We start from the raw sequence: 23,065 nt of genomic DNA, 5'->3' as shown, positions 1-23,065 counted from the left end.
GAGGGTGAAGTGTTTGAGTTCACAAAACACTTTTGAAGTTTCAGCTGTAAACAGTGTTGCAGCACAATCCAATTGAATTCAGGTAAATGGTGACCACTCCTTCTGACAATAGAAAAAACCTAACATGCCTCCATACTGCTCCTGTGGTGTCATCCAAGTTGATTAATGAGCGTTGTCCCTGTCAAATAAACTTTAATCATTCAGTATTTTATCTACGTCCTTACAGTTTTCACAGCCGTTATCCTGCTCACTGTCCTTTTACAGTTATTTACACTTCTCTTACTTTATCATTTTAGTACACTGCACTGATCTCTAACTGTCTGTGGACATTGCACTGATGTCGTCCTTGTTTTCTTTCTTTATTGTTTTTACTTGTGTTTTGCTCTTTGTGTATTAGAATTTCCCTCCGGGGACAAATACAGTGTTTTGAATTGTAGCTGGAGTCAGGGAGAGGAGGTAGATCCAGTAGATGGCGGTAATGCACCTTGACGTCGGTTGCCACCCGCCATGAGGAAAGAAGAAGAAGAAGATTACTCTTCAGCCAGAGAGACAAGCGTCAGTAAACAAACTCACTGGTAACAGAGGAAACAACAGAGTTTCACCACCATGATCTAGTCGCTTGTTCCTCTCTGTCTGTGTCTCCTCAGATAAATACTAACAGGTGAGTGACACTGTCCAGTTCCTACTGAAGCTAAAGTTAGGAGGCTGAGAGTTGTAAGGTTAGCAAGCTAACATGCTAGCATGTGTGTCACTGTAACTACAGATGAACATAATGAGAATGAATGAGAGGATGAACCAGGAGCCGTCTATAACCTGGTGAACCATGTTACGTTAGGGCTCTTAGTGGTGGTAGAAGTATCACAGAGGTCAACTGTAACACTAATGTAAATATACTCGTACTAAAATACAATACAAATAGTATTTTACTGCACAAGTAGAGAAACAAAAGCCATTATTTCATATAGAATCCTACCAGTGTAATGTTATATTATTGGATAATTATAACTAATACATTACTATTTGTGACATGTTTTGGGAACTGTGCTTTTACACTTTTTTTGATCTTTATAGTGAATCATGGCCGTTGAAGAATTTGTGTCAAAGACACTCGAGCTTCTAGAGGAGGAGAGGGAAGCTGAAATAGAGGAGACCAGGTAAGAAAAATAACATTCAGACTCAGCGTTTTACTCCCTCAAGAGTCAATCTCCATAGATACTGGATCCTACACTTCCCATAATACCATTCTTTAGTGTATCCCTGACAAATACAAAAGGCCCTTAAAAACCCCACAGCTGGAGTCTGTAATGCAGACTCTGGTATAAGTTTGATCCAAGACTTAACCAAGATTTCCCTGATCATCAGCCTGATATGATCAAGGTTGTTTTTATCAAAGGCTGGATATAGTCCAAGACGCTAACTGACAGTGGACATGCAGGTGTCTGCATTCACTGAGTCATGAGTTTTGGGCTGCATGCATTGCAGATTGTCTGTGTAACCTGAGCAAATGACATGACAGCGTCATTTAGATGCAGTCAGTAGAAAGTAAGCATCAGATTTTCGACAGAGCCATAGAGGATGTTCCATGTCTGTTTTAAAGTCGGCTTTCCTGACCTTTATGTAAATGTTGGTGAATATCTTGAAAGAGGTCATGCTGTGGTTTACTGGAAACACAAACCTTAACCTACAATGTTTCCCCCACAAAATATAAAATATTATTATTTACAGTTGACCCTGTAAAATTGCATTCTTGTTTTGTGCCGCCAGGTTATGGCAGGAAAACATCTCTCTCAAGGATCTTCAAAATAAAGGTGTTTGCCTGCTGAAACTGCAGATAGGAAGTCAGTCCACAGGCTTGTACGGACGCACAGTCCTCATCCTAGAGCCAAGAAAGCATCTTGGTTTCTCATCTCTACCGAGCAACAGCTTTGGGCCTGGTGAGATGGAAAAATACAACATTTTATGCGTTTCTTTTTTGTGACTTGGGTTTCCTATTTAGTTCAATGTGTTGTTAATGTCTTTTGTTACAGGTGACATTGTTGGCTTGTATGACGCGGGTGGTTGCACCGCAGCCTCTCAGATTGGCACAGGGATCGTGACGAGGGTCAGCCAGGCCTCTATCAGTGTGGCTTTTGATGATTCAAAGGATGGGCTCAGTTTTGACACAGATGCTCTTCACAGCCTTTTAAAATTAGCAAATGACGTCACCTACAAACGAATGAAAAAGTGAGTATCCGTCTTTACTGAGCACATACAGTTAAAAGTTTGCTGAGAAACCATGAAACAACTTAAGTGTGTTTTTGTGCTCGCAGGGCCTTGAATGCATTAAACAGATATAGCAATGGACCAGCGGCCAATCTGATCTATGTTCTTTTTGGAGATTCAAAACCTTCCTCTCATTCACAGCCAAGTAAGTGGTCGCTCGTTGTGCAGCACTCTGTAAACAATCATTTCAAAACCTTGCAAATCAATGAGACTAATTCTTGCCGCCTTTCTTGTAAATGTCATCAGATGAAGTGGAATTCTTCAACCTGAGCCTGGATAAATCCCAGAGAGAAGCTGTGACCTTTGCTTTGTCTCAGAGAGAGGTAGCTGTGATTCATGGACCCCCTGGGACTGGGAAAACCACCACCGTGGTGGAAATAATCCTGCAAGCAGTCAAACAAGGCCAAAAGGTGCGAGAAGTTAAATGTGTTAGTGTAAATAAGTTGTTTTTTTCTCCACTGAATCAGTCAGTTATATTTATGTGTCGATGTCAGGGTTTCTGTATTTGCCATTGCAGCATTTCTGTCTAGACAGGTTTATTTTCATCTGATTGTTGTGTCCGTGCAGGTCCTGTGCTGTGCCTCATCCAACGTGGCTGTGGATAATTTGGTGGAGAGGTTGGCAAGGTGTAAGGCCAAAGTCCTGAGGTTGGGTCACCCTGCCAGACTGCTGGAGTCCATTCAGAAACATTCACTGGATGCCATCCTCGCTCAGAGCGACAACGCAAACATCATCACTGACATCCGTAAAGACATGGATAAAGCTTTTGTAAGCATTTTACTGTGCTCTCCTTCTAGCGTTTATGCCACCTCAACTGATTTGTAATATTTTATTCATTTATTTATTTTCAAGAGCGCTATGAAGAAGAAGAGAAATGACAAAGGAGAGCGGTTTAATTTCCGAAGAGAAATAGGGGAGCTGAGAAAAGAGCTGAAAACCAGGGAAGCAACAGCCATCGCCCAGATCCTGAAAAGTGCTGATGTTGTGTTATCAACCAACACAGGTCAGTTATGGACTCAAGTGAACATAATGTCTTTCGGCCATAGCAGTGATTATGAACTGCAATCAGTGAGCGCTTGTCTCCATTTTCAGGTGCCTTTAATGACGGCCCTCTGAAGTACCTACCAGCAGAGCATTTTGATTGGGTGGTGATAGATGAGTGTGCTCAGGCCCTGGAGAGCAGCTGCTGGATACCTCTCCTCCGAGCTCGAAAGTGCGTCCTGGCCGGGGACTACAAGCAGCTACCACCGACTATCAAATCACAAACGTAAAGATCAGGTTTTCATGTTTTTTACGTTTAGATTTAGTTTTTTATTATAGTCTACAGCTAAAATCTACCCTTGAAAAAATGGTTTGGGATCTAAAGCATTTCTCTTCTTCTTAAATTATTCCTAGCTGTAAATATTTATGACTTAAAAACCAGGGTAGAAGTCAAACAGGTGGAAGGACTATAACCCACATCTGTCGTCATATTTCCTTTTCACTTCTAATCAAGTCAATGAAGAGAAATATATCACTCTATATCACTTGTTTTCAGGGCTTTTAGATCTTGTTAAACTATTTGTATTGTTTTGTCTTCTGTTTCCCACAGCGCTGCATCAAAAGGCTTGTCCCTCAGTCTTATGGAGAGACTCATCCAGATGTATGGGGACTCGGTGGTGCGCATGCTGACGGTTCAGTACCGCATGAACAGCGCCATCATGGACTGGGCCTCCAAACAGATGTACCAGGGAAGGCTGACTGCTCACAGCTCTGTGGAGAGACATCTCTTAAAGTAAGAAGCAGCTTAGTTATAGAAAACATCTCGTATTTCTATTCCAGTTTATAATAACTCACTCTAATAATTGTTAAATTCGCTGTCATTGACCAAACAGAGATCTAGCAGGAGTGACCTGTGTGGACGAGACCAGCACGCCGCTCCTCCTGATCGACACGTCAGGCTGCGGTCTGAGTGAGATGGAGGTCCCAGATGAGCAGTCCAAAGGAAACCAAGGTTAGTCTTATTTTAATTGTAGATATACAGAATATCTTAACTGTTTGATTTGTATGGGATCTAACTGAGTGCCCTGTGTCCTCAGGTGAGGTCGACATTGTTGATCTGCACGTTAAGGCCTTGACTGAAGCTGGAGTTAAAGCCAGAGACATAGCTGTTATTGCCCCTTACAATTTACAAGTAAGTCACCAACTTGAGGAATTGCATTTTAAAGTATATCTGTACTCAACTGCAACTACTGGACCTATGTTCTAAATATAATAATGCAAAATTTGATTTCTTTCTCTGTAAAGGTGGATCTTCTGCGTCAGAAGCTGTCTCAAAGGCATCCAGAGCTGGAGATAAAGTCCGTGGATGGATTTCAGGGCAGAGAGAAAGAGGCTGTGGTTTTGTCGTTAGTTCGATCCAATAGAAAAGGTCTTTTCCTTCTCTTTCTTTTTTCTGTAAAGTTGTATCTGTTTCCTCAGAAAATGAACCTCAGCAGAATCAATCTGCATTTATACAAACATTTTGTCCATTTTTTTAATTTTAGGTGAAGTTGGCTTTCTGGCGGAGGACAGAAGAATAAATGTGGCTGTTACTCGTGCGAGACGCCACATCACTGTAGTGTGCGACACACAGACCGTCAAGAACCATGCTTTCTTGAAGTCCCTGATCGATCACATGACTGAGTTTGGTGAGGTCAGGACGGCTTTTGAGTACATCCAGGATATCGTGCCACAGAACTACACCCGTGACCACAAAGACACAAATGCGTCCACCAGCAGCTCCGCATCAACCAAACCAAGGGTCAAAGATCAGCCCACCAGCCAGACGAAGCAAGGACAGAAGAAATCCACCAACAGCAGCAAGAAGGAAAATACTGCCGGTTCAGAGAAGCACCCAAAATCCTGCACGTCAACGCAGACAAAGATGGAACAGAACAAGAACAGAGACGCTGAGATCAGAGAGCAAGTGGAGAAGTTTCTGAAGAACCCAAATCAGAGGGAACTACAATTCCCATCATCCTTCAACTCTCATGACCGCTTGCTGGTCCACCAGATCGCAGAGGAACAGGGCCTTGTGCATGAGAGCAAAGGTGAGGGGAAAGACAGGTACATCAGTGTGTCCAGGCCCCTTGATTCAGCGTCAGCCAAGGAGCCGACACACGCAGAAGAAGAAGAAGAAGAGGAAGAGGAAGAGGAAACGATCCAGGAGGAGGAGACGAGCCGGAATCCCCAAAGTGAGCGGCAGGGTCCGCCTCCATTAGATCTGAAGAGTTTACATTTGGACCGAATGGAGAGGGAGCAGCAGAAAAGAGACGAACACGCTCAACAGAAAAAGCAACAAAACAACATCCCAGCAGCTCCGACCCAAACATCCAAGAAAAGCAAAGGTTTGATTAGAAACATCTCATTTTTAACATCTGCCAAATGAAACCTTTCTCTTTTGTTTCTGTAACATTCTGAGCAACTAAAGTCCCGACAGGTGATATTTTTTTATCTTGTGCGCATAAGATAAATAACTTTTTGCACGAGATTATTACCTTATGTTAATGTTAGTGCAGGTTCCTACTGATGACAATGAGAATGCCATTATGAGATTCCAAGGTGAAAATAAAACTTGATTAGCTGAGTTCTATTAATCTCAGTGGTTGTGTGTATCTGAAGTCGTGCTCGCAAGATGATAAAAACCAATAAGTACGCATCTCTGTCTGGACTTTTGTGGCTCAGAAGTAACAAGCCATCTTTGTCATTTCTCTCCCAGGGAAGAAGCGAACAAAGGCAGGCGCCTGTGACATTGCTGCTGCCGCGGCTCCAGACGGGGACTTTGACACACTCATCAACGCCGTCGTTAAGGCTGAAAGTGTGTGTAGTTTCATCAAGTGTAAAGCGTCTGTGCTGATGCTGGGACAGCTCTGTAGCTTCTGTAATAGACAGTACTGTCTCAGTCATCACATACCAGAGGTAAGAGGAACACACTGCAACCAAGTTTTGGTTGGTTTGTGGTTTTTGAGAAATAAGTATAATAGTAGTCAATATTGATATAACGGCTGATATATGTATATATAACAGTGTTAAATTATTAAGAAATATTAAGAAAAATACAACACAAATATTTACTATTTAAATCAAGAAAAACTTAGATATTTTTAGACATAATGTAAATATAAATGTTCATCTTTTCTGAATTTTTTATTCTGTAAAACAAGATTCATAATGATACTGATATTTCACCACATGACGGTTTTTAATACAAAAAAGTGAGAACGTTTGTGTTTTCTCCACAAATCTAATCATCGCGTTGTTAACTCTTTTTTTCAGGTTCACGGATGCGGAGAAAAAGCCAAGTCTCATGCTCGGATGAGAATAAGCAGAGAAGGCGTCCTTTATGCCGGCAGCGGGAAGAAAGACAAATCCATGGACCCTAATAAAAAAGCATATCTGCAAAGAAAACTGGATTCTAAACTGAAAGACATGGCATCAGAGAGGAAAACCAAAACCAAAGAAAATGACAGTTAATGTCACAGGATGAAAACTGATTTAAGATTCAAATATTTGAAAGAATCTTGTGTTATAAATTATACATACATACCACTCACCTACATTGGATACGATCTGGTGTCATTCAGTTTGCAGTTGGATTTTGTGTGTGAATCGTGGATTTGTATGTACCTTGTTTGTCAGATATAAAAGCTGTCAGTCCTAATGTGAAGCACAGTGTCCTCATTGCTTGTACAGAGACGTGTCTCCTGTATGAGTCTATTCTACATTCAGAGTTATGGTCAGAGGACAGATTGTCAAACGGCTGCAGATTTTGTCGTCCTCATACAATCCTGTGGAGACGTAGGGGAAAATCTTCTCTGTAAATCTGTCTCTGAATGTGTGTATTGTCGTCAAATCGGCAGCGTTGATGAACACCACCTTTCCTTTGTCACAGTCCAGCACCACAGTGATCCTCTCAGGCCTCTGCTTCAGCACCAGCTTGGTGGGAGGCGAGGTCTGAGCCCAGAAGCCGTCTCCGTTGCACAGGCCGATCACCCAGAAGCCCTCGGCGGGGTTGAGGAAGACGGTGCTCTTCCTCTGGACGGACTCTCGGACCACTCCGATGTACCACTCTTTGCTTTGGTCCACCTGCACGGTCCAGGTGTGCTTTCCAGATGTGAGGCCGGCGGCTCCGAGCACACACAGGCGGCTGGTGCAGCGCTCAGGGTTGTCGGGGAGCAGCTGCCTCCTGCTGTACTGCACACAGGTCAGCTCTTCAGACAACTCTAAGTTGGAGTGGGCTGTGTTTGGGTCCAGAGTGATGGGAACTGAAAGTGGAAATAAAGTTCAGTAGATTGAAAATTGAAACAGGAAGAGCAAATTGAACTTTATAACGTGTTGTCTGTTCACCCACCGTATTGGACTATCTTGGCCATGCTCTTACAAACTGCGAACTTGAGCGACCCCAGGTGCTTGGCAGAGTTTATCAGTATGTCTCTGATACACTCCGGCTCTCGGATGTTGCATTTGACCCTAAAACATCACATTGATTATACGGATGATTGTCTGATGGAGATGTGGAGCTGATTTTAGCAGAGCGTAGGGTGTGCGTACCTTTTCTTTGTCTTCTTGTAGTCCTGTATGTGAACAAAGAGAGTGGAGAAATACTTCTTGTTAATGAAGCGTGGCTTTGAAAAAAACACTTGGCAGCACAGTCGAATGCACATTACATGTAGATGCAAGTGGGAGTGTTCCCTCGTTGATCCAAATGGAGTAGACAAAATGACAGGAACAACATTTAGTGTAAACACAATGCAGTTTATCAGCAGCCTCCAAAGTGAATATATAACCGACATGAAGGGAGGATTCTCTGCAGGACACTTGTTGTGTACTCCATTAGTTTTAGTGAGAACTCCCCACACCGACAGGCTGAAAGGCTGTTTGATGACTGATGTGATCAAATCAAACACGCATCACATTTTTCAACATTTGAAGAAGTGCACAATGGAAAGTTGCACAATTGTCAAAGTCCCAAAGACAGGGAGCATAGAGGCTATACAAATTTTTTTTTTTAATTATTTCACATTGCAAAAGAGGGCGTTTTTTTCTTTTTTATGATTACAGCTTAAGTCCAGTATCTCAAACTATTTGAATATTTACGATCATCAAGGACACAATCAGACCATTGCAGATGTATGTGCTCTGGAAATCCACTCTAGCTTCTTTGTTCATACATATATTGGTGTGGGGAACTTTTGTCCACTTGGATCAGTTCATGGTTTGGAGTCAGAGTTCAGGCCTTCCTCTTTTCACCAGGGCTAAACAGGTAAACTGTGATGATATTATGTGAATAACGTCTGTAGCCGTACCTTTAGAAATTTTAGATCCTCCCGTCTGAGAGCTCCCTCAATGTCACTGATGATGGACGCGACGCCTCTGATCTGGTCCTTGATGTTTTCCAGCTTTTCACACATCACCTGGGTCCTGACTTCCTCTTCCTGTTTGAGCAGCTTCAGCCGCGTCTTCTCCTCCTCCCAGAGGAGCTGGTGCAGCTTCTGAAACTCCTCCTTTATCGCCTTCTCGTTTTGAAGAGCTTGGGTCTGCAATATGGAGGAAGCGTCTTGTTTATAGCACTGAAAGATGCTGAATGTGACCAGAAGCTGTTATAATGAGTGAATGTGTTCATTTCTTACCTGTATATAGGTTTTTGTCTCTCTCCACTGCTCCTCTGTCTTGTTCAGGGTTTTGAGCTTTTTCCTGATGGACTCCAGCATGGTAGAAATTTCTGTCTAACATGGTCACAGAACAGAGAGCTGAAGGAATTAGTTTGTTGACAGAAAAGTAACTTACTTGATAATCAATCACATCATTTCAACAAAATGATTTGGGCGGCTGTGGCTCAGGGGCTAGGGCAGTCGTCCTCTAACCAGGAGTTCGGTGGTTTGATCCCAGTCTTCCTTAGTCCGCATGCTGAAGTGTCCGTGGGCAAGATACGGAACCCCAAATTGCCCCTTCTCATAGAGACAGTGCTTTACATAGATGCACTGTATGAATGGGTGAATGTCCACCTGTACTGTAAAGCACAGTGAGTGGTCATCAGGACTAGAAAAGCTCTTTATAAACACTATTTACCAATTCAGACCATTTGAAGACATTGTGATGGACACCTCTCACTGTTTTCTATCATTCTAGATTCATTGAGAAGATAATTACATATTTTGAAGATAATAAAGAAAAGTAATTGTTCGCTATAAATTAAAACTACAATCACAGTAGCAGCAAATCCACCATTACATCCAATAACTAATTAAATCCTGTGTTTCTTCTGTTGTGCACATTAACTCCCTGGCTTCTCTTCGGAACTCTACCTTTTTCTGTTTAGCAGCCTCCTCCAATGAGCAGCACTCGTGAACTTTGTGCTCTTTTGACATCTGGCAGAGGAGACACACGGGCTCCTCGTCGTTCTGACAGAAAAGTGTGAGCTTCTCGTTGTGCAAACCACAGACGTCTTGGTCCCCGCTGCTCCGCCGCAGCTGATATTCATCCGCAGCTATCTTTAGAGCCAGGTTGACAGGAGGCCTCCCAGGGACACACACGGTGAGACACACCGGGCATTCCCGACATCCCTTCCATTCCCAGAATTTGTATAAACAAACTCTGCAAACATTGTGGCCACATTTCAACCGAACGGGAACACAATAAATCTCAGAGCACTGGGGACAAAATAGGTCCTCTTCGTAGAGTAGGTCCGCTGCGGCCATCAGGGTGAGGAGTTCCTGTGAAGTGAGGTTACCGGAATCCAAAAGGACTTCCTGCTGCTCAGGTGTGACAACACAAAGTCCAACCTCGCACCCTTCAGAGGAAGCCTCCCTAAATGTTGGCGAACTTGTACGACTGGTTAAGAAGGCATCAAGACTGCCACGTACTGTATTTTACAGCCATGTCATATGCCACTTGCTTGGTTCAAGGATTAACATATTTCAGCATCTCTACGTGCTTTATGAATATATATTTGAGTTTATATAAAGAATGTTTAAAAACAACAAAGTAGTGACACTTAAATTCACTTTTACTTTATTTCCCATATTGAAATGTCTCCACATCCGACACATGGATTAACATGGTTTGACTCGATGCATAAATATATTAACAAATGCATTTTAGTCAAGACTCTAAATCATGGAAATCAGCTACATGGTGTCTAGAAAAAAAAACAACAACAATTCTACATGTATTAAACTGAGTTATTACTGCATTAGTCCTCTGAGGAGGAGTTTAAAAACAGAGGTAGTTTAAACTGTTAAAAGATGAGCGGCTGTGCTGTTGGAAAAAAAATCGTTTCAGCACCTCAAGAACAAACAGTGAAAAGAAAGTCGCCGCGTGTTACACTGACAGGTAAACACACACAGTCGCAGTACCCGGATGCACTGACCCCAGAACAGAGAACCAGGCGCTGCTCCTGTGTTCGTACCGGGAGAAACGTAAGTGCTCGTGCAGTAAAGGTAAATGTGTCTCTCTCTCTCTCTCTCTCTCTCTCTCTCTCTCTCTCTCTAAAGCTGTGGACCGACTCACATGATGGAAGAGAGAAAACAGTACGTGTACAATTTTGAAGCTAAAGTTTTGATTTTCTCAACTTTGCCTGATCAAATAAATTTGTCAAAAAAGGTTAATAGTTTGTTTAAATCATTTTTGTTCCTACATTAATGCATTTTTATATTTCATGCTTTATAAGAGTCCTGTAAAGAAATTTTGTATCATGAACTCTCTGATTAAATAAGTCACTTTTTGAAGAAAACCTTTTGTATATGAAGAACCTTGATTAAGCAACGGTGATTTCGTCTTTTTAACCAAATCACAAAATGTTTAAAATAAACAAAGGAATATTGAGGATAAAGCCACTGAATATTATGAAATACTATGACAAACAGTTACATAAATACAGTTACATGGATACAGGATGGGATCGATATATAATCCAACCTTGTTGCTCGGCGCTGTAAATATCACATGCCACATTTTAACACAATAGCTCAGCTTTTTGGCTTTCGCCCTCAAAATCACAAAATGCCTTTGCAAGAAAATGATCTCGATGTGACGACGGAGATCTGTTGACTTATTATTCATATTTACATACGACTACAAATATGAAAACACACCATTACAACAGTAACTCCTCTGAATAATCGGTTATTTAGAGGTTTCCTTCTCAACAGTACTTCTCCTTAAACTATGACAGTTGATGTGAGAGTTAAGAGTTGATTAGTTAGTTTCCAGAAAAGGAATTTCATTGAACACAATGTGTGTTGATCTTGCTCCTCACTCTTTGTGAAGAAGGGAAAACAAAACAAAAAACAGCTGCATGGACACGTTTCGTAAAGACATACTAGTTTTTGAATGGTTAAGAGATTTTAGTTAGCTGTAGGTTTTACAAAACACCTCAAATAAATCAAACGAGAGATTTTTACAGACAAAATATACTACAAAGAGATGTACTACAAAAGAGTATGTACACGAATACGATAATAAATATAACAAGTATGAAATCAGTCATGTCTCTGTGTTCTGGATAAAAAACAAATCTGTTGTGTAAAGAAAAAAATGAAAGGAAACCCTGCGACAAAGATAACTGAGATTTCACTGAATTCCTCCAAAGATCTTTTTATCTCACTTTTTCATAAACAAATCTAATACATAAAATAGCAAATACACTAAGTTATAAATGCTCTTTGGACAAATGCTCCAAATGTTCAGTCATCAGAAACAATGTGGTAGTTTAGGTTCTTTCTTCCTCTGCTTATATATTGAAATATAACTCTCAGCTTCCGCCTCTCACAGACTGACGTCTGCACGTAAGATGGACGCCTGGATCGTGACCTCAGAGCTGCACTCCGGGACGCCCTGGGTTCAGTTCAGCATCAGAGCAGTAAATCATCATTACTCCTCGAACATCTTCAGCACATCCCGAGGCTGCCTGCTTCTCTCAGATCAGTCAGGAGCCTGCGAGGCCTCACGCTGTGTCGGCAGATCCAACGCACAAACACGTTGCACCAATCAAACAAATCCAGGCTTCATGGACGACTTGAAACATTTAGGACAACCTTTCGTTCCGTTTGTCTGCAGACACCTGAAGAGATAGAAGAGCAGAGGGTCAACCCGAGGCAAGAGTTTGTGCTATTTGCGAAAAATGCACAAGTCAAAAATAATACAAGGCAAGAATACGCAATGCAAGATCACCCACTTGAGATGGAAAATGTGGGAACAGGGCAAGGACTGCAGCTTTTGGTCCCTGTCCCCGATGGACTCTCCACACATGCCACAGTAGAGCTCCAGCTCCTCGACGCACTGCAGGAACTTCACCACCTGCTCCCTGAGCTTCTCCTCCTGCCCCCGGCTCCGATAAATCCCCTCGCTCAGGCAGTGAACCTTCAGTGTGCACAGCTGGACATGAGCACAGGAAGAAGACTGTTAACAGGACACGTACTGCGATATCAGAAGTGAACCTGAGCCATTTGTCCTGTAGGTTGTAATTAAAGAGCATCAGATACCTTGTTTCCCATTCCGTCTGCTAACTCCTGAGATCGCTGCAAAGAATCAAGAGCCTGGAACGGCAAAGTGTGAGAGGCACTGTCAAAATACTGATAAATACTAGGAAACAACTCAAACAGCTGTGTAGACACTGATATTTTCTTAAAGTTGTACCATATACACCTATAAAGTTTTAGTTTTATTTAATTAAAGGTACCTTGTCAAATTCTTTCTGCAGAAGCCAACACTTTGCGACGCCCAGATAAACTTGTGCTTGTCCCAGACGGTTTCCGATCTCAGTCATGATACCCAGGGCAGACTCGTAGCGAGGGAATGCTTTCTGGAAGAAAGAAGATAAAAACAAATTAAAACATTTGCCTGTGGACGAAAGACCTAAAGAACTTTGCACTGAGAGAGGCTCCTCACATCAGAGTCCTGCCTGCAGCGGTGTATGTCTGCAAAGTTCACTAAGCACAGAGCCTGCAGAGGACGGTCGCCGTGCTGCAGAGCAATCTTCATAGATTCCTGTAGAAGCAGGAGACAAGAGGTGATAAAAACTCATCACAGTGGAGCTCAGTGACACACACACACACACACACACACACACACACACACACACACACACACACACACACACACACACACACACACACACACACACCTGTTAAACTTTTTGAATTTGATTTCTCATTACCTCCACCAAGGAGCTCAAGTTTTTGCCTGCATTTGTTTGCTTGTTAGCAGGATTACACAAAAACTACATAAGCGATTTCCATGAAAAAATGTTGTGTCGGGGAAGGTCATGACCCTAGAAGATCTCATTAAGTATTGGTTTGGATCGGATGGGGTAGATCCAGGAATTGTTTCCCACTTTCTTTAACATTGTGACATTTTTTGTTGATTTCTCAGAGAATAATTCATGGATCTTGAATTATTAGGGGACTAATATTTATGAGTCTGTGTGCAAAAAATCTGGATGTAGTGAATTTTAATGTGGTTTCAAAAGGGGACTGTTGGATGTTGGTGTTGGTATGCTGTTCATAAAATATCAATATATACTTAATTTAGTGTAAAAACCTTAACCTTTCTGATTTATTCTACTTAAAGCAAAGATTCTTCAAATTGCTTTTGTTTATACTTTAAGAACAGAATTGTTACCAATCATAAGAATAACATGTAATGTAATAAACCATAGTTACATTAATGTCATCCAGTGATGGGGATGTGAGATGCCCCCCCCTCTTCCATTCTATAATCACAAGATGTGTAACATGTTTGTCTAAATGTGTCGGGCAGATGTAATAAAGCTGAAACGCGTCCTGTTGTCTTCTTACTATACGTCTGCGCTCCAAGGCAATGACATCAAGTTATTTTTCACCCTGCGTCCAGAATTAGAACAGAGTGGGGCCTAAAGCCGCCCTCTTCATTAACACTTTAAACCAGCGCCTCTGTGAGCATATTTCTGTCCAGATCTGAGGCCTCGTACGACACAGCAACTGGCGCTCGCACCTGTTGGCAGCACAACATCTACAGTATCTGCGGCTCCGGCGTCGGGGGACGGCGAGTTTGCTAAGGAAACCTAAACTGTGACATTCTCCGCACATTATGTAGGTTTGTCTCCCAGGACTGCAGTCGTGTGTTGGACGGTTATAAAACAATACCTCACAGCACTCCATGGCATCTGGCAGGCGCTCCAGTTTCCTGTAGGCGACAGACATGTGGTACTGGCTCATGGCTCGATACTTGAGGCTCCAACCCTTGCCGTAGTCATTGACCAGCTCAGCTGCTTTGCAGGGGAAGAAGAGAGCTTTCTCATAGTCCTGTTGGCAGATGTGAACAACGGGTAAGACCTTAAAGATCACTACTACGAGTCAAACTTTGACAATGTTCAAATAAAGAATCTGAGCAGAACATGTGTTTGTTGGCCTGTTTGCTAAAGTATCAGTAACAAGCATATTTCGTTTTTTCTTTCATTAAATAATGTGACGCATGAGTGCATTCTTCAAAACCCACTTCATCACAATCCCATTGAAACCAATCCTCTCCCCGGGAAGTCGAGGGCTTACTCTTACAAATCTCTGATGTCAAGGGTACTACATAAGCCCCCCCCCATCCCCCCACCCCCCCCTGCAGCCAGCCCACTCACTCCGCCCTTGTTTTACAATGCCCAGCACTACATGAGCTAACCATTGATGATGTTTGCTCGGATGCTCTGCAGTGTTATCATACTCTGCAAATACACTGGCAACATCAGTACCAATTGCACAATCAAGTCACACGTGCAGCCTGAATAACAAACCTCAGACGTCTGCAAGCATCCGAGTATTTCAGATTCTTTTAACAAGCTTGTATTCAGCTTCCTGACCTAAAATGTCTCATCCAGGATCAAAGGCAAGGACTGTTTATCTTTGCGGCACAAATTAAGATCATCAGAATAACTTTTACAGCTGAGGAACACGATGTCATTTCAGTAAAAGCAGGATATTGAGTACCTTCAGATGGACGTAGATGTTTCCCAGACTGCAGCAGACCCTGCATTCCAGCATCTTGTCGTCATTGTTGTGTGCGTAGCGCAGGGCCTTCTCGTAGCTCTCCAGAGCTTTCTGGAAGACACTGAGGCCCAGGAAGGCGTTGCCCATGCTCAGACACACCTGTCCGTTGAGCTGCAGACTGACAGTGGTGCCCTGCATGTTTAAACAGGTCTTACAGTACGAGACGGTTTTCTGGAAGTCGCACAGCTTCTCGTTGCTGCGGGCCAGATTGAGGTAGCCCTCCGTCAGGTAGTCCGGGTCCTCCATTTCTCTGGCAGTGTCGATTTGATCGAGGGCATACTGGGGAGGGAGGCGATTGTGTGTGAAGCGATGGAAAAGTAACATTTAGCAAATAATAATCGGTTTAGTCTTAAATTCAAACAAATATCTGTTGTTCAACTCGTCTAATGAGGTCAAAGACATAAGGACGATACTTTATAAAGTCCTGTGGGATGATTATGTCAACAAGACACCCCACACTGATACTCAGGTTGCAGGGCACTTATTTACTCTGCATCGTGTGGAAGCCACAAATTAACCCATGCTTCACAAGATCATTGTAAATGGAACGAAGAGAAGTGACCTTCGACCTCCTCTCCGACTATCATCACCAGGACTCAGCAGAAATATTGCTACGACAGCATTTGGCTGTAGCGATCCCAGGGCAGATATGATGACATATAATATTGTTGAGATGTGCAGTGGCATTTACTCAAACACACACACGCAATACTGCTGTTTGCACAACACGAAAAATGATCGGAGAACTAAAACTGTGACTGTGATGACTTTTCAGAGGCCAGTTTTTCAGAGTAAGGATGTTAATGAACGTTTTATTCCAACACTGCTCATATCCACATTTTCCCAAATTAAACCTTTTTAGAAATGCGACAGGAAACTTATCAGATGTTTTTTGGTTGATCACATTGCATGGAGTTGTTGTTTGTATTGTACAGCTTTTTCAGAGGCTTACCTTGAGCATATCTTTATATTTTCCCATCTCGGAGTGAGCTGTGATCAGGCACCCCAGCACCCGAAACTTCCCTCCAGGATCTGAGGTCTTCTCCAGCACTTTTGTCCACACATGCAGGGCTTTGTCTGTCTGGTTGGACTGATACAGCTTCAGGCCCTTCTCTATCTGCTGCTTGGTTTGGTCCTGGCCCATCTCTGGTGCAAGGCGCCTCATAAAAATATTCATTCGTTTAGGCCATGCAATTTCAGTGAGGCAGCAAGAAAGTAGATCCTTGCCATGCACAGTACAACTCCAACGAAGATTCCTTGAAGATGATCCTGCAAGAGGACGGTGCCAGGAGGCCTACCGGGTCCTGCTCTCTCAGCTCCGACTGTGCTGAGATGGAAAGGAAACTGGATCCGTTGAAGTAAAACGGCGACACCCCAAGATCATTATCACCAATCGCTTTGTGAGGAGCTGGAGTGCCAGAAAAATTGCTTCCCCATTTAACCATGCAGCGATCCCTACTCACCATCAAGTGTTCAAAAAGTCTGCGTCGGATTTCCGTTTGAAAAACTCCAAAGAAACACGTTTCCCAGTGGAGTGCTAGCAGTGATATCCCAGAATATCTACTCCCTCCACACCCCAGCGAAAGGAATCTCAGCACCCCCTCCACCTTCCTCCTACTGCTGGCGCTACAGCAGATGGCCTTGTCACTCTAGACCATGTGTCCCTTCAGGAATTCTGTCCTGCCCTCAGCAAGCAGTCCCAAGGTCACTACAGCTCCTAGCGATCTGCCTTCACACTAAACCTCACCCGCTGGACGGCAACTTTTTACATCTCGACCCTCTGGCGCATTAAAAACACTCATCCACAAACGGATCTGACCAGACTCGCACGTGTGGGCTTTTATACCGGTGCTTTAAACGGCTTCATTTCCCAACATTAAGGCGGTGCGTGTCAGATGGTGCTGGTAGCGGCCGTCAACTCCAATTGGGATCTCTTATGGAGGCGCATATGTGCCCCCAGAAACCCCCACCCCTCATCTCGGCGTCAGCAACTGATGCTTAGAATAGTTCACCAAGTCTGACATGTCACTGGGTTTGGGTTTCAGTCTCCACAGCCTCCTGAAACACATCAATGGGATCAGAGTTTTTGCCTGTCTGTAGTAGCTTTCTCTCCTTCAAACAGACCCCCACCCAACCCCATCACACCCCCCCCACACACCCAAGGACACAAACAGGCACCTTTTTAACCACCCCTCCATTCACAAGTTGCATTAGCAATCCAGAGATAAATACAGCTGGAGGTTATGCCTTTTTTTCCTCTCATGAGCCACACAGCGACAAAGTGAACACTTTCTAAATTCATTACTGTACAATTGCAACAATGAAAGATGCTAAACCCCCGGTAATAAACATCATATTAATAGTTAGAGATGGTTAATGCATTTAGGCTTAAGGGTCATAAACATAATCCAACAGTAATAACGTGTAGATATATTTGACATTTACATCAACAGCTTAACTTGAACATGTACATTTTACATACAAAATATACAATCTTAAAACAGGAAATGTGAACATTTGAAAATTTTGAAAATCCTCCGTTAGCATGTTTATGCACATTGACTTCAAATATGAAATGGGAGGATATTCAGCCAACATCATAAAGATACACCTGTTCACACACAATACATTGAAGGATGTTTGATGTTCAGTGAAGTTTCTTTACTCTGAAGAGTTCATGCGTGTTAATAACAAGCAGTGCACAAGAAACAATGTTGATGACTTCATCACTGGTTACAGCACTGCCACAATCTTCTCAGCTAAAAGATCCACAATGAGACACACTGTGAGCGACACACAACACGGCACTGTTTTTACTGGTCGGCTGAATGGAATGAGTGACACAGAAACCAGCTGGGTAAATACATTTAGCTCAGGTCTTCACCCAGGATGTCTGAACGGTGAAGTCATGGAGAGTTTATCCATCAGTCTTCCCTGATTCTCTGCGGTCAATGTGTGGACCACACTGTGAGCATATAGAGGACAGGTCAGGCCAAAACAAACTGCCAGTTTGTGAGCAGGATTTTCATCCCTCTGATGACAGAGACCACAGACGTAGCCGGGTTAAACTTTAGTGTGTTTGCGTCCCCCTTCTTACATTTGTCCCTAAAGACATATATGCAACCATTGCAGCTGGCCACCTTCCACAGAGAGGGGATGCAGCTCCACACCTCAGGGAAGCGCAGGCGGGTGAAGCTCTCCAGCAGAGGGTTGTAGCACACCAGGGAGTCTCCTTCTGCTACGATAAAGATCACATCCATGTGAACAGCGGCATGCATGCAGCCGGCGAACGGCAGCATGTAAGGTTTGATCTGACACTTCTGGTTGGAGGTGTCTAAGCACTGAATGAGACGGGATGGCTTTGTAAAAAAGTCCATGTCATTCTCTTCCCCTCCAAGCAGGTAGATGGTTCCTCCCAAGTTGACTCCAGCCGCCCCTGACACTGCAGTGTCCAGCTGGCTGGTCTCTGTCCACATGTTGTCCTTCACCGTGTAGTAGATGACGGCGTTAGAGAGTGTGTCCTGCAGTGTCTTGCCTCCGAGTGAGTAGATAGCATCCTCTGTAGAGACCGAAACCATGGTGTGGTGGAGGCGGTCTCTGGGCAGTGGGGCGCAGCGCTCCCAGTCCATGGTGTGCATGTTGCACTTCCACATGCGGCGAGGGATAGACCCCCCCACCACGTACAGGTCTCCTCCGTGTTTACAGGCTGCGGTGATCTGATGGCATAAACTGTTCTGGCCGCTCACGCTGATCGAATCGTCCTCGTCACAGTGGAGGGACACAGCCAGGGAGTGAGTCCTCGTCTCCTCTTTACCGATCAGGTAGATGTGGACATTCTCACCAATTTCCTGTGGAAAAAGAAGAGGAAGAGATATAATTTTCCCAGATACAAACAATTTGAACCGACAAATATCTAAAGCATCTTCTTTAAGAATTTTTTTTTTTTTTAATTCTCTTTAAGTTGTCACCTTGAGATTTTCTTGGAGGATGCAAGAAAACTCTTCTCTCTCCACCTTGTTGTGGTTTATCCACGACGCGATTGCCAATGTTGGTTTCTGGGAGCTCGGAACACCATCTGACCACAAACACAAGACGTTTTGATTCCTATTCATGGAGCTCCTTGTTTTAAATTAACAGCAAAAAGTTAACAAACTTGACTTGAGACAGGTAACCCAGTAAACACACTTAACAAACAAACTGGCAGTATTACCTTTGAGTATATCCAGGAGCAGACAAAGAGGCAGATTTAGAAATTCTTCAGTCTGATGCAGTTGGGCCAAGTGGATTTTAGCACAGTGCTTGGCAGCAGTGTACAACTCCTGGTCACTGTGTCTGTCTGCAAGCCACATCACCTGGAAAGAAAAAAAAAAAACGGTAATGATAAATCAGATCTGAATTCATCATTGCTACATTTTAAATATTGATAGATCTGAGAAAGTGACAGTGACTCGCCTGCAGGCAGCTGTTAACCTCCACTGTCCGCGAGAGGAATCGGGAGCATTCCTCAAACAGAGCAGTCAGCTGGTACATGTCTGCCATCTCATAAGTGTCCTGCAGCTCCTCCACCCTCAGCTTAATTGTGCCGTGGTAGATGTAATCAACCAGCAGCTGAAAGACGGTGGCGCTCACATCTTTCAGCTCAATTGCGCGGTTGTGTGACTCTTTTAAGTTTGAGGTGAACATGGAGCGGAAGAAACTGCTCTGCGCTGAGAGCACAAGTCGGTGCAGGTGAAACTCTTTGCTGTCCACGTTGATGGTGACATCGGCGAACAGGCCGTCCTCTCGGCACAGGTCCATGATGCTCTTCACCAACCGGCTGGAGTGGGAGCGGTCAGTGAACGTGTATCCCAAGAAGTAGTTCTCCTCTCCCACAGAGCCGCCGACACTGAGGCCCCCCTCCTCGCTGGACTCCATCTTTGCTGCTGGCCCGAGAAAAAACAACAAACAGCGTATCAAGTTATTATCTATCAGAAAGAGAAACAGAACTGAAACAGCTGTCAAATGCAAAACCCCTGGTCATTAAGGTTATAATCAGTTTTATTCAACTATGGGACCATGATAAACACAGGGATGAAGAAGACATTTAACAAGTACAAAATGAGCTTGGCAGTAGTCTTTAATGGGCAAACTATTACATAACAAAAGTATTTCAAACCATCTTTAACAATTTCCTGTTTGCTTATCAGCTGATATAACAAAGCAAACTCGTAAATTAATGTAGGTGTGGTTGAATTATCCCTCTGGCTTTGTTGAAGCTACTGACCGTGGTGCTGTTAAATTATATTGCGTTATATGTCATTTATCCATCGGTATCAACTGGGAGAGACCAAAATATTATCGATCAGTAAGACTAGATGTAATAATAATAATAATAATAACAAACAAACAAACATTACAACCTTTAAAATCGTCACGAAGTTAAATCAATAGCTCACGAAAATACTTTAACTAATAGTGAATATATTCATCATAAGTGTAGGATTTACTGTTGGACTGTTTTAGCCTTGACTGATGTTAATGTTATGATTAGCTAGCTAGCGTTAGCACAGGCGGCAGCTCACTGGCTAACGCTGCTTCTCGCGTGGAAGTTCAGTCTTATCGTGGAAGTAGAGATTTTAATACTAATGTGCACGAGCCACGAGAGACGTGAAGCTTCACAGAGAAATAAAAACAAGACGAGTTACCTTCTTCTTTTCTCTTCACTACTTTATCACTCAGGACCACAGACTGCACCGGAAGTCAATAAACTCCACTGACTGTCATCCACTGCTGCTACCGCCCCAGTGTGGCGGCGCTGTGTTACTACAGGGGGCAATGTTTACTTTGTCCACGGATATAAATAAATAAATAAATACACCAGTGACTTTATTTACTTGGTAGAAATTAAAAAAAATACTGCTCCTCCAATACCACTGTCCAATATCATATATGTACAAAACCACTGTTCAGTCCTGGATGTTTCCAGGTAAAGTAACAAGGTTTCTTCGATAATATATTCGTCAATGTTCTGGTCAGAAAATGACATGAAAGCTCAAAGCTCATCCTCTCGAGCTTTTCCAGCTTGATATAAAAAATGCAGTATTAAATCTCATGTGTTACTTTTTTATTTAAGGGACAAGGTGGCTGGAGTGAATTCGTGCAGGCTTCTTTCTTTTCAGAGCTGACATCACCTTCTGAATGAGGTGTCCGTAAAGTGTTTATGGGGGATTTGGTTGGAAATAATTAGATTTTATTGACATTATATATGTTAAATTCTATCCTCTGCATAAAATGATGGAAACAAATACTACTTGCTTACTTAACTCTTTCTTTCTTTGACTTATTTGTGGTGATTGAGACAGACCCTCACTCTCAGTTAATCTACATCACTTTCATTGATGTTTGTTATGAACACACACGAGAAATCTCTCCTTCTAGTACAGCCTTAACTGATACTAACTGAATTTTATACAAATGGTAAATGAATGGTAAAAGGTCCGTATTTATGTAGAGTATCTATGTGCAGCACTTTCTCTATGAGAAGGGGCAATTTGGGGTTGATCAACCTGCTGACCTTCTGGTTAGAGGACGACCGCTCTACCCCCTGAGCCACAGCTGCCCCCCAACAGCAAAGGGTGAAATTGTCAGTTTCCTCTGTGAACTTCTTGTCCTACTAACTAAAATGTGTGGAAACCAGGAGGAGGCCTTTTGAAAAAATGAATGCCGTCTGCTTTGCCTCACAAGCCAACTGGCTTTTGCTCCCTTTTTCCAAGAAGGAAAAATGCTCGGTATTTCAGTGTGATGTGCCTCTTCCTGGACTCACTGAGGTGGTTGAGGGAGCGCAGAGGTGAGAGGGATGTGCTGGATTATCTGTCGCTGATAATCAAGAAGAATAAACACGATGAAACTGCAACTTAAAATCTGCCTTCAGGTATTTTTGTGGCTTTGGTCTGAACAAGTACTGCGAGGTGAGTGGAAACAGAAGATTTTCTAACAGAGCTGTGGATAGAAAGTTTAAATGTTATTTTTTCTTTTGTAACTGCAAATGTTGTGTATTATGCATTACAGCTAAAAACATGTGTTTATCACCGACAGATAATCGTCAGTACATAGTTTCATTTAGGTTGCCGTTAAACTCCAGTTTTTTTCTACTTTAGATGTGGCAGCGGGCACAAGTCCAACTTCTAAAATGACTGACTCACCAGTGTCTGATGCAAACCTGATGTTTGAGGTACTTTGTACAAACCTCTTTCTGCAGATACATTTTATATATCTGAGCAACTTCTACTTGACTTAGTGCCGGATGCTTCTTTTATTCTCCTGTGTGCAGCTCCTGCTGGGCGGGGTGGAGGTCGACCAGGATAAAAACATCCTCCTGCTTGATAAGGAGATGGCATCGATGAGGTCGGGGCGGGCCTTCCTGTCTCAGATCAATGATAATATTCCCAGAAAGCGTGAATCCATGGTGCAGATGGTGGACGCGCTGGAGGAGCGGGGGACGAGGCCACTGACTCAGGCGCAGTTTGATAGTCTCGTCCTGAGCATGGTGTACTCTGCCCACCAGGCCTGGCACCAGGAGAGAGGAGAGGAACAGGCGGCCTGGGGCAGGGTGCTGCTCCAGCTGGCCAATGTCACGGTCCACGAACTACGAGGAAATCATCTCTACAGTTATGCCTAATACACCGACTGCCAGTCTTTATGAAATAAAAGAGCATGTTATAAACCACTTGCCTTTATTCTTCCTTTATATTATTGTGTATTTATAACATACTCAGTGTGTAAAAACAAAA

At 43.1% G+C, this 23,065-nt stretch overlaps 5 protein-coding genes across 8 annotated transcripts; 2 read left to right on the top strand and 3 right to left on the bottom strand.

The window, feature by feature from the left end:
- The first annotated feature begins 439 nt into the window (after positions 1-439).
- Positions 440-6,936, top strand: ighmbp2 (immunoglobulin mu DNA binding protein 2). Its single transcript, XM_034587620.1, has 16 exons — positions 440-661; positions 1,072-1,154; positions 1,765-1,934; positions 2,028-2,223; positions 2,310-2,407; positions 2,509-2,672; positions 2,830-3,030; positions 3,115-3,265; positions 3,355-3,529; positions 3,854-4,036; positions 4,137-4,255; positions 4,341-4,435; positions 4,549-4,672; positions 4,788-5,630; positions 6,002-6,201; positions 6,559-6,936. Exons 2-16 carry the CDS (start codon positions 1,078-1,080, stop codon positions 6,754-6,756), a joined length of 2,994 nt encoding a protein of 997 aa, XP_034443511.1. The 5' UTR covers positions 440-661; positions 1,072-1,077; the 3' UTR covers positions 6,757-6,936.
- Positions 6,937-6,942: 6 nt separating this feature from the next.
- On the bottom strand, positions 6,943-10,018 carry LOC117762898 (E3 ubiquitin-protein ligase TRIM39-like). 2 transcript variants are annotated; one of them, XM_034587624.1, is made up of 6 exons: positions 9,588-10,018; positions 8,913-9,008; positions 8,589-8,879; positions 7,834-7,856; positions 7,634-7,752; positions 6,943-7,547 (listed from the first exon to the last, which is right to left on the bottom strand). In XM_034587624.1, the coding sequence occupies exons 1-6, from the start codon at positions 9,978-9,980 to the stop codon at positions 6,997-6,999; spliced, it is 1,473 nt and encodes a 490-aa protein (XP_034443515.1). In that variant the 5' UTR covers positions 9,981-10,018; the 3' UTR covers positions 6,943-6,996. The 2 variants fall into 2 exon arrangements, with proteins under 2 accessions (XP_034443515.1, XP_034443516.1); XM_034587625.1 differs by having other exon boundaries at positions 8,589-8,819.
- A 263-nt stretch (positions 10,019-10,281) lies between these two features.
- rapsn (receptor-associated protein of the synapse, 43kD) lies at positions 10,282-17,422 on the bottom strand. 2 transcript variants are annotated; one of them, XR_004614170.1, is made up of 9 exons: positions 16,249-17,422; positions 15,237-15,575; positions 14,406-14,564; positions 13,171-13,269; positions 12,962-13,084; positions 12,765-12,818; positions 12,458-12,657; positions 10,638-12,343; positions 10,282-10,607 (listed from the first exon to the last, which is right to left on the bottom strand). XR_004614170.1 is itself a non-coding variant. In XM_034588622.1 (8 exons), exons 1-8 carry the CDS (start codon positions 16,471-16,473, stop codon positions 12,271-12,273), a joined length of 1,272 nt encoding a protein of 423 aa, XP_034444513.1. In that variant the 5' UTR covers positions 16,474-17,422; the 3' UTR covers positions 10,282-12,270. The 2 variants fall into 2 exon arrangements, 1 of the variants encoding a protein (XP_034444513.1); XM_034588622.1 differs by having other exon boundaries at positions 10,282-12,343.
- A 19-nt stretch (positions 17,423-17,441) lies between these two features.
- kbtbd4 (kelch repeat and BTB (POZ) domain containing 4) lies at positions 17,442-21,072 on the bottom strand. Of its 2 annotated transcripts, none has more exons than XM_034588621.1 (5): positions 20,979-21,072; positions 19,749-20,221; positions 19,507-19,648; positions 19,265-19,371; positions 17,442-19,144 (listed from the first exon to the last, which is right to left on the bottom strand). In XM_034588621.1, exons 2-5 carry the CDS (start codon positions 20,208-20,210, stop codon positions 18,284-18,286), a joined length of 1,572 nt encoding a protein of 523 aa, XP_034444512.1. In that variant the 5' UTR covers positions 20,211-20,221; positions 20,979-21,072; the 3' UTR covers positions 17,442-18,283. The 2 variants fall into 2 exon arrangements, with proteins under 2 accessions (XP_034444512.1, XP_034444510.1); XM_034588619.1 differs by having other exon boundaries at positions 19,749-20,215; positions 20,981-21,058.
- Positions 21,073-22,072: 1,000 nt separating this feature from the next.
- On the top strand, positions 22,073-22,984 carry LOC117763458 (protein FAM180B). The gene is made up of 3 exons (XM_034588590.1): positions 22,073-22,243; positions 22,433-22,506; positions 22,606-22,984. The coding sequence occupies exons 1-3, from the start codon at positions 22,177-22,179 to the stop codon at positions 22,951-22,953; spliced, it is 489 nt and encodes a 162-aa protein (XP_034444481.1). The 5' UTR covers positions 22,073-22,176; the 3' UTR covers positions 22,954-22,984.
- Positions 22,985-23,065: the final 81 nt, after the last annotated feature.

The sequence above is a fragment of the Hippoglossus hippoglossus genome, chromosome 6, assembly GCF_009819705.1.
Source record: "Hippoglossus hippoglossus isolate fHipHip1 chromosome 6, fHipHip1.pri, whole genome shotgun sequence".
NCBI classification, from domain to species: domain Eukaryota; kingdom Metazoa; phylum Chordata; class Actinopteri; order Pleuronectiformes; family Pleuronectidae; genus Hippoglossus; species Hippoglossus hippoglossus.
The sequence above is the reverse complement of the archived record's forward strand: the minus strand, read 5'-3'. Positions and strand labels throughout refer to the sequence as shown.

What these genes read in the sequence shown, in the direction of transcription:
- LOC117762898 (XM_034587624.1), bottom strand. Translation starts at nt 9,980, where the DNA reads ATGGCCGCAGCGGACCTACTCTACGAAGAGGACCTATTTTGTCCCCAG. An exon ending in AGACAAAAACCTATATACAG is followed by an intron (nt 8,880 to 8,912) that starts GTAAGAAATGAA and finishes TCATTATAACAG; the next exon opens with CTTCTGGTCACATTCAGCAT. An exon ending in GGCCAAGATAGTCCAATACG is followed by an intron (nt 7,548 to 7,633) that starts GTGGGTGAACAG and finishes TTCCACTTTCAG; the next exon opens with TTCCCATCACTCTGGACCCA.
- ighmbp2 (XM_034587620.1), top strand. Translation starts at nt 1,078, where the DNA reads ATGGCCGTTGAAGAATTTGTGTCAAAGACACTCGAGCTTCTAGAGGAG. An exon ending in AAGACATGGATAAAGCTTTT is followed by an intron (nt 3,031 to 3,114) that starts GTAAGCATTTTA and finishes TTTATTTTCAAG; the next exon opens with AGCGCTATGAAGAAGAAGAG. An exon ending in GCAGTCCAAAGGAAACCAAG is followed by an intron (nt 4,256 to 4,340) that starts GTTAGTCTTATT and finishes CTGTGTCCTCAG; the next exon opens with GTGAGGTCGACATTGTTGAT.
- LOC117763458 (XM_034588590.1), top strand. Translation starts at nt 22,177, where the DNA reads ATGAAACTGCAACTTAAAATCTGCCTTCAGGTATTTTTGTGGCTTTGG. An exon ending in GTCTGAACAAGTACTGCGAG is followed by an intron (nt 22,244 to 22,432) that starts GTGAGTGGAAAC and finishes TTTCTACTTTAG; the next exon opens with ATGTGGCAGCGGGCACAAGT. An exon ending in ATGCAAACCTGATGTTTGAG is followed by an intron (nt 22,507 to 22,605) that starts GTACTTTGTACA and finishes TCCTGTGTGCAG; the next exon opens with CTCCTGCTGGGCGGGGTGGA.
- rapsn (XM_034588622.1), bottom strand. Translation starts at nt 16,473, where the DNA reads ATGAATATTTTTATGAGGCGCCTTGCACCAGAGATGGGCCAGGACCAA. An exon ending in ACATCTACGTCCATCTGAAG is followed by an intron (nt 14,565 to 15,236) that starts GTACTCAATATC and finishes ATCTGCCAACAG; the next exon opens with GACTATGAGAAAGCTCTCTT. An exon ending in ATGCCATGGAGTGCTGTGAG is followed by an intron (nt 13,270 to 14,405) that starts GTATTGTTTTAT and finishes CTGCTTCTACAG; the next exon opens with GAATCTATGAAGATTGCTCT.
- kbtbd4 (XM_034588621.1), bottom strand. Translation starts at nt 20,210, where the DNA reads ATGGAGTCCAGCGAGGAGGGGGGCCTCAGTGTCGGCGGCTCTGTGGGA. An exon ending in GCTCCTGGATATACTCAAAG is followed by an intron (nt 19,372 to 19,506) that starts GTAATACTGCCA and finishes GTTTGTGGTCAG; the next exon opens with ATGGTGTTCCGAGCTCCCAG. An exon ending in TCCTCCAAGAAAATCTCAAG is followed by an intron (nt 19,145 to 19,264) that starts GTGACAACTTAA and finishes CTTTTTCCACAG; the next exon opens with GAAATTGGTGAGAATGTCCA.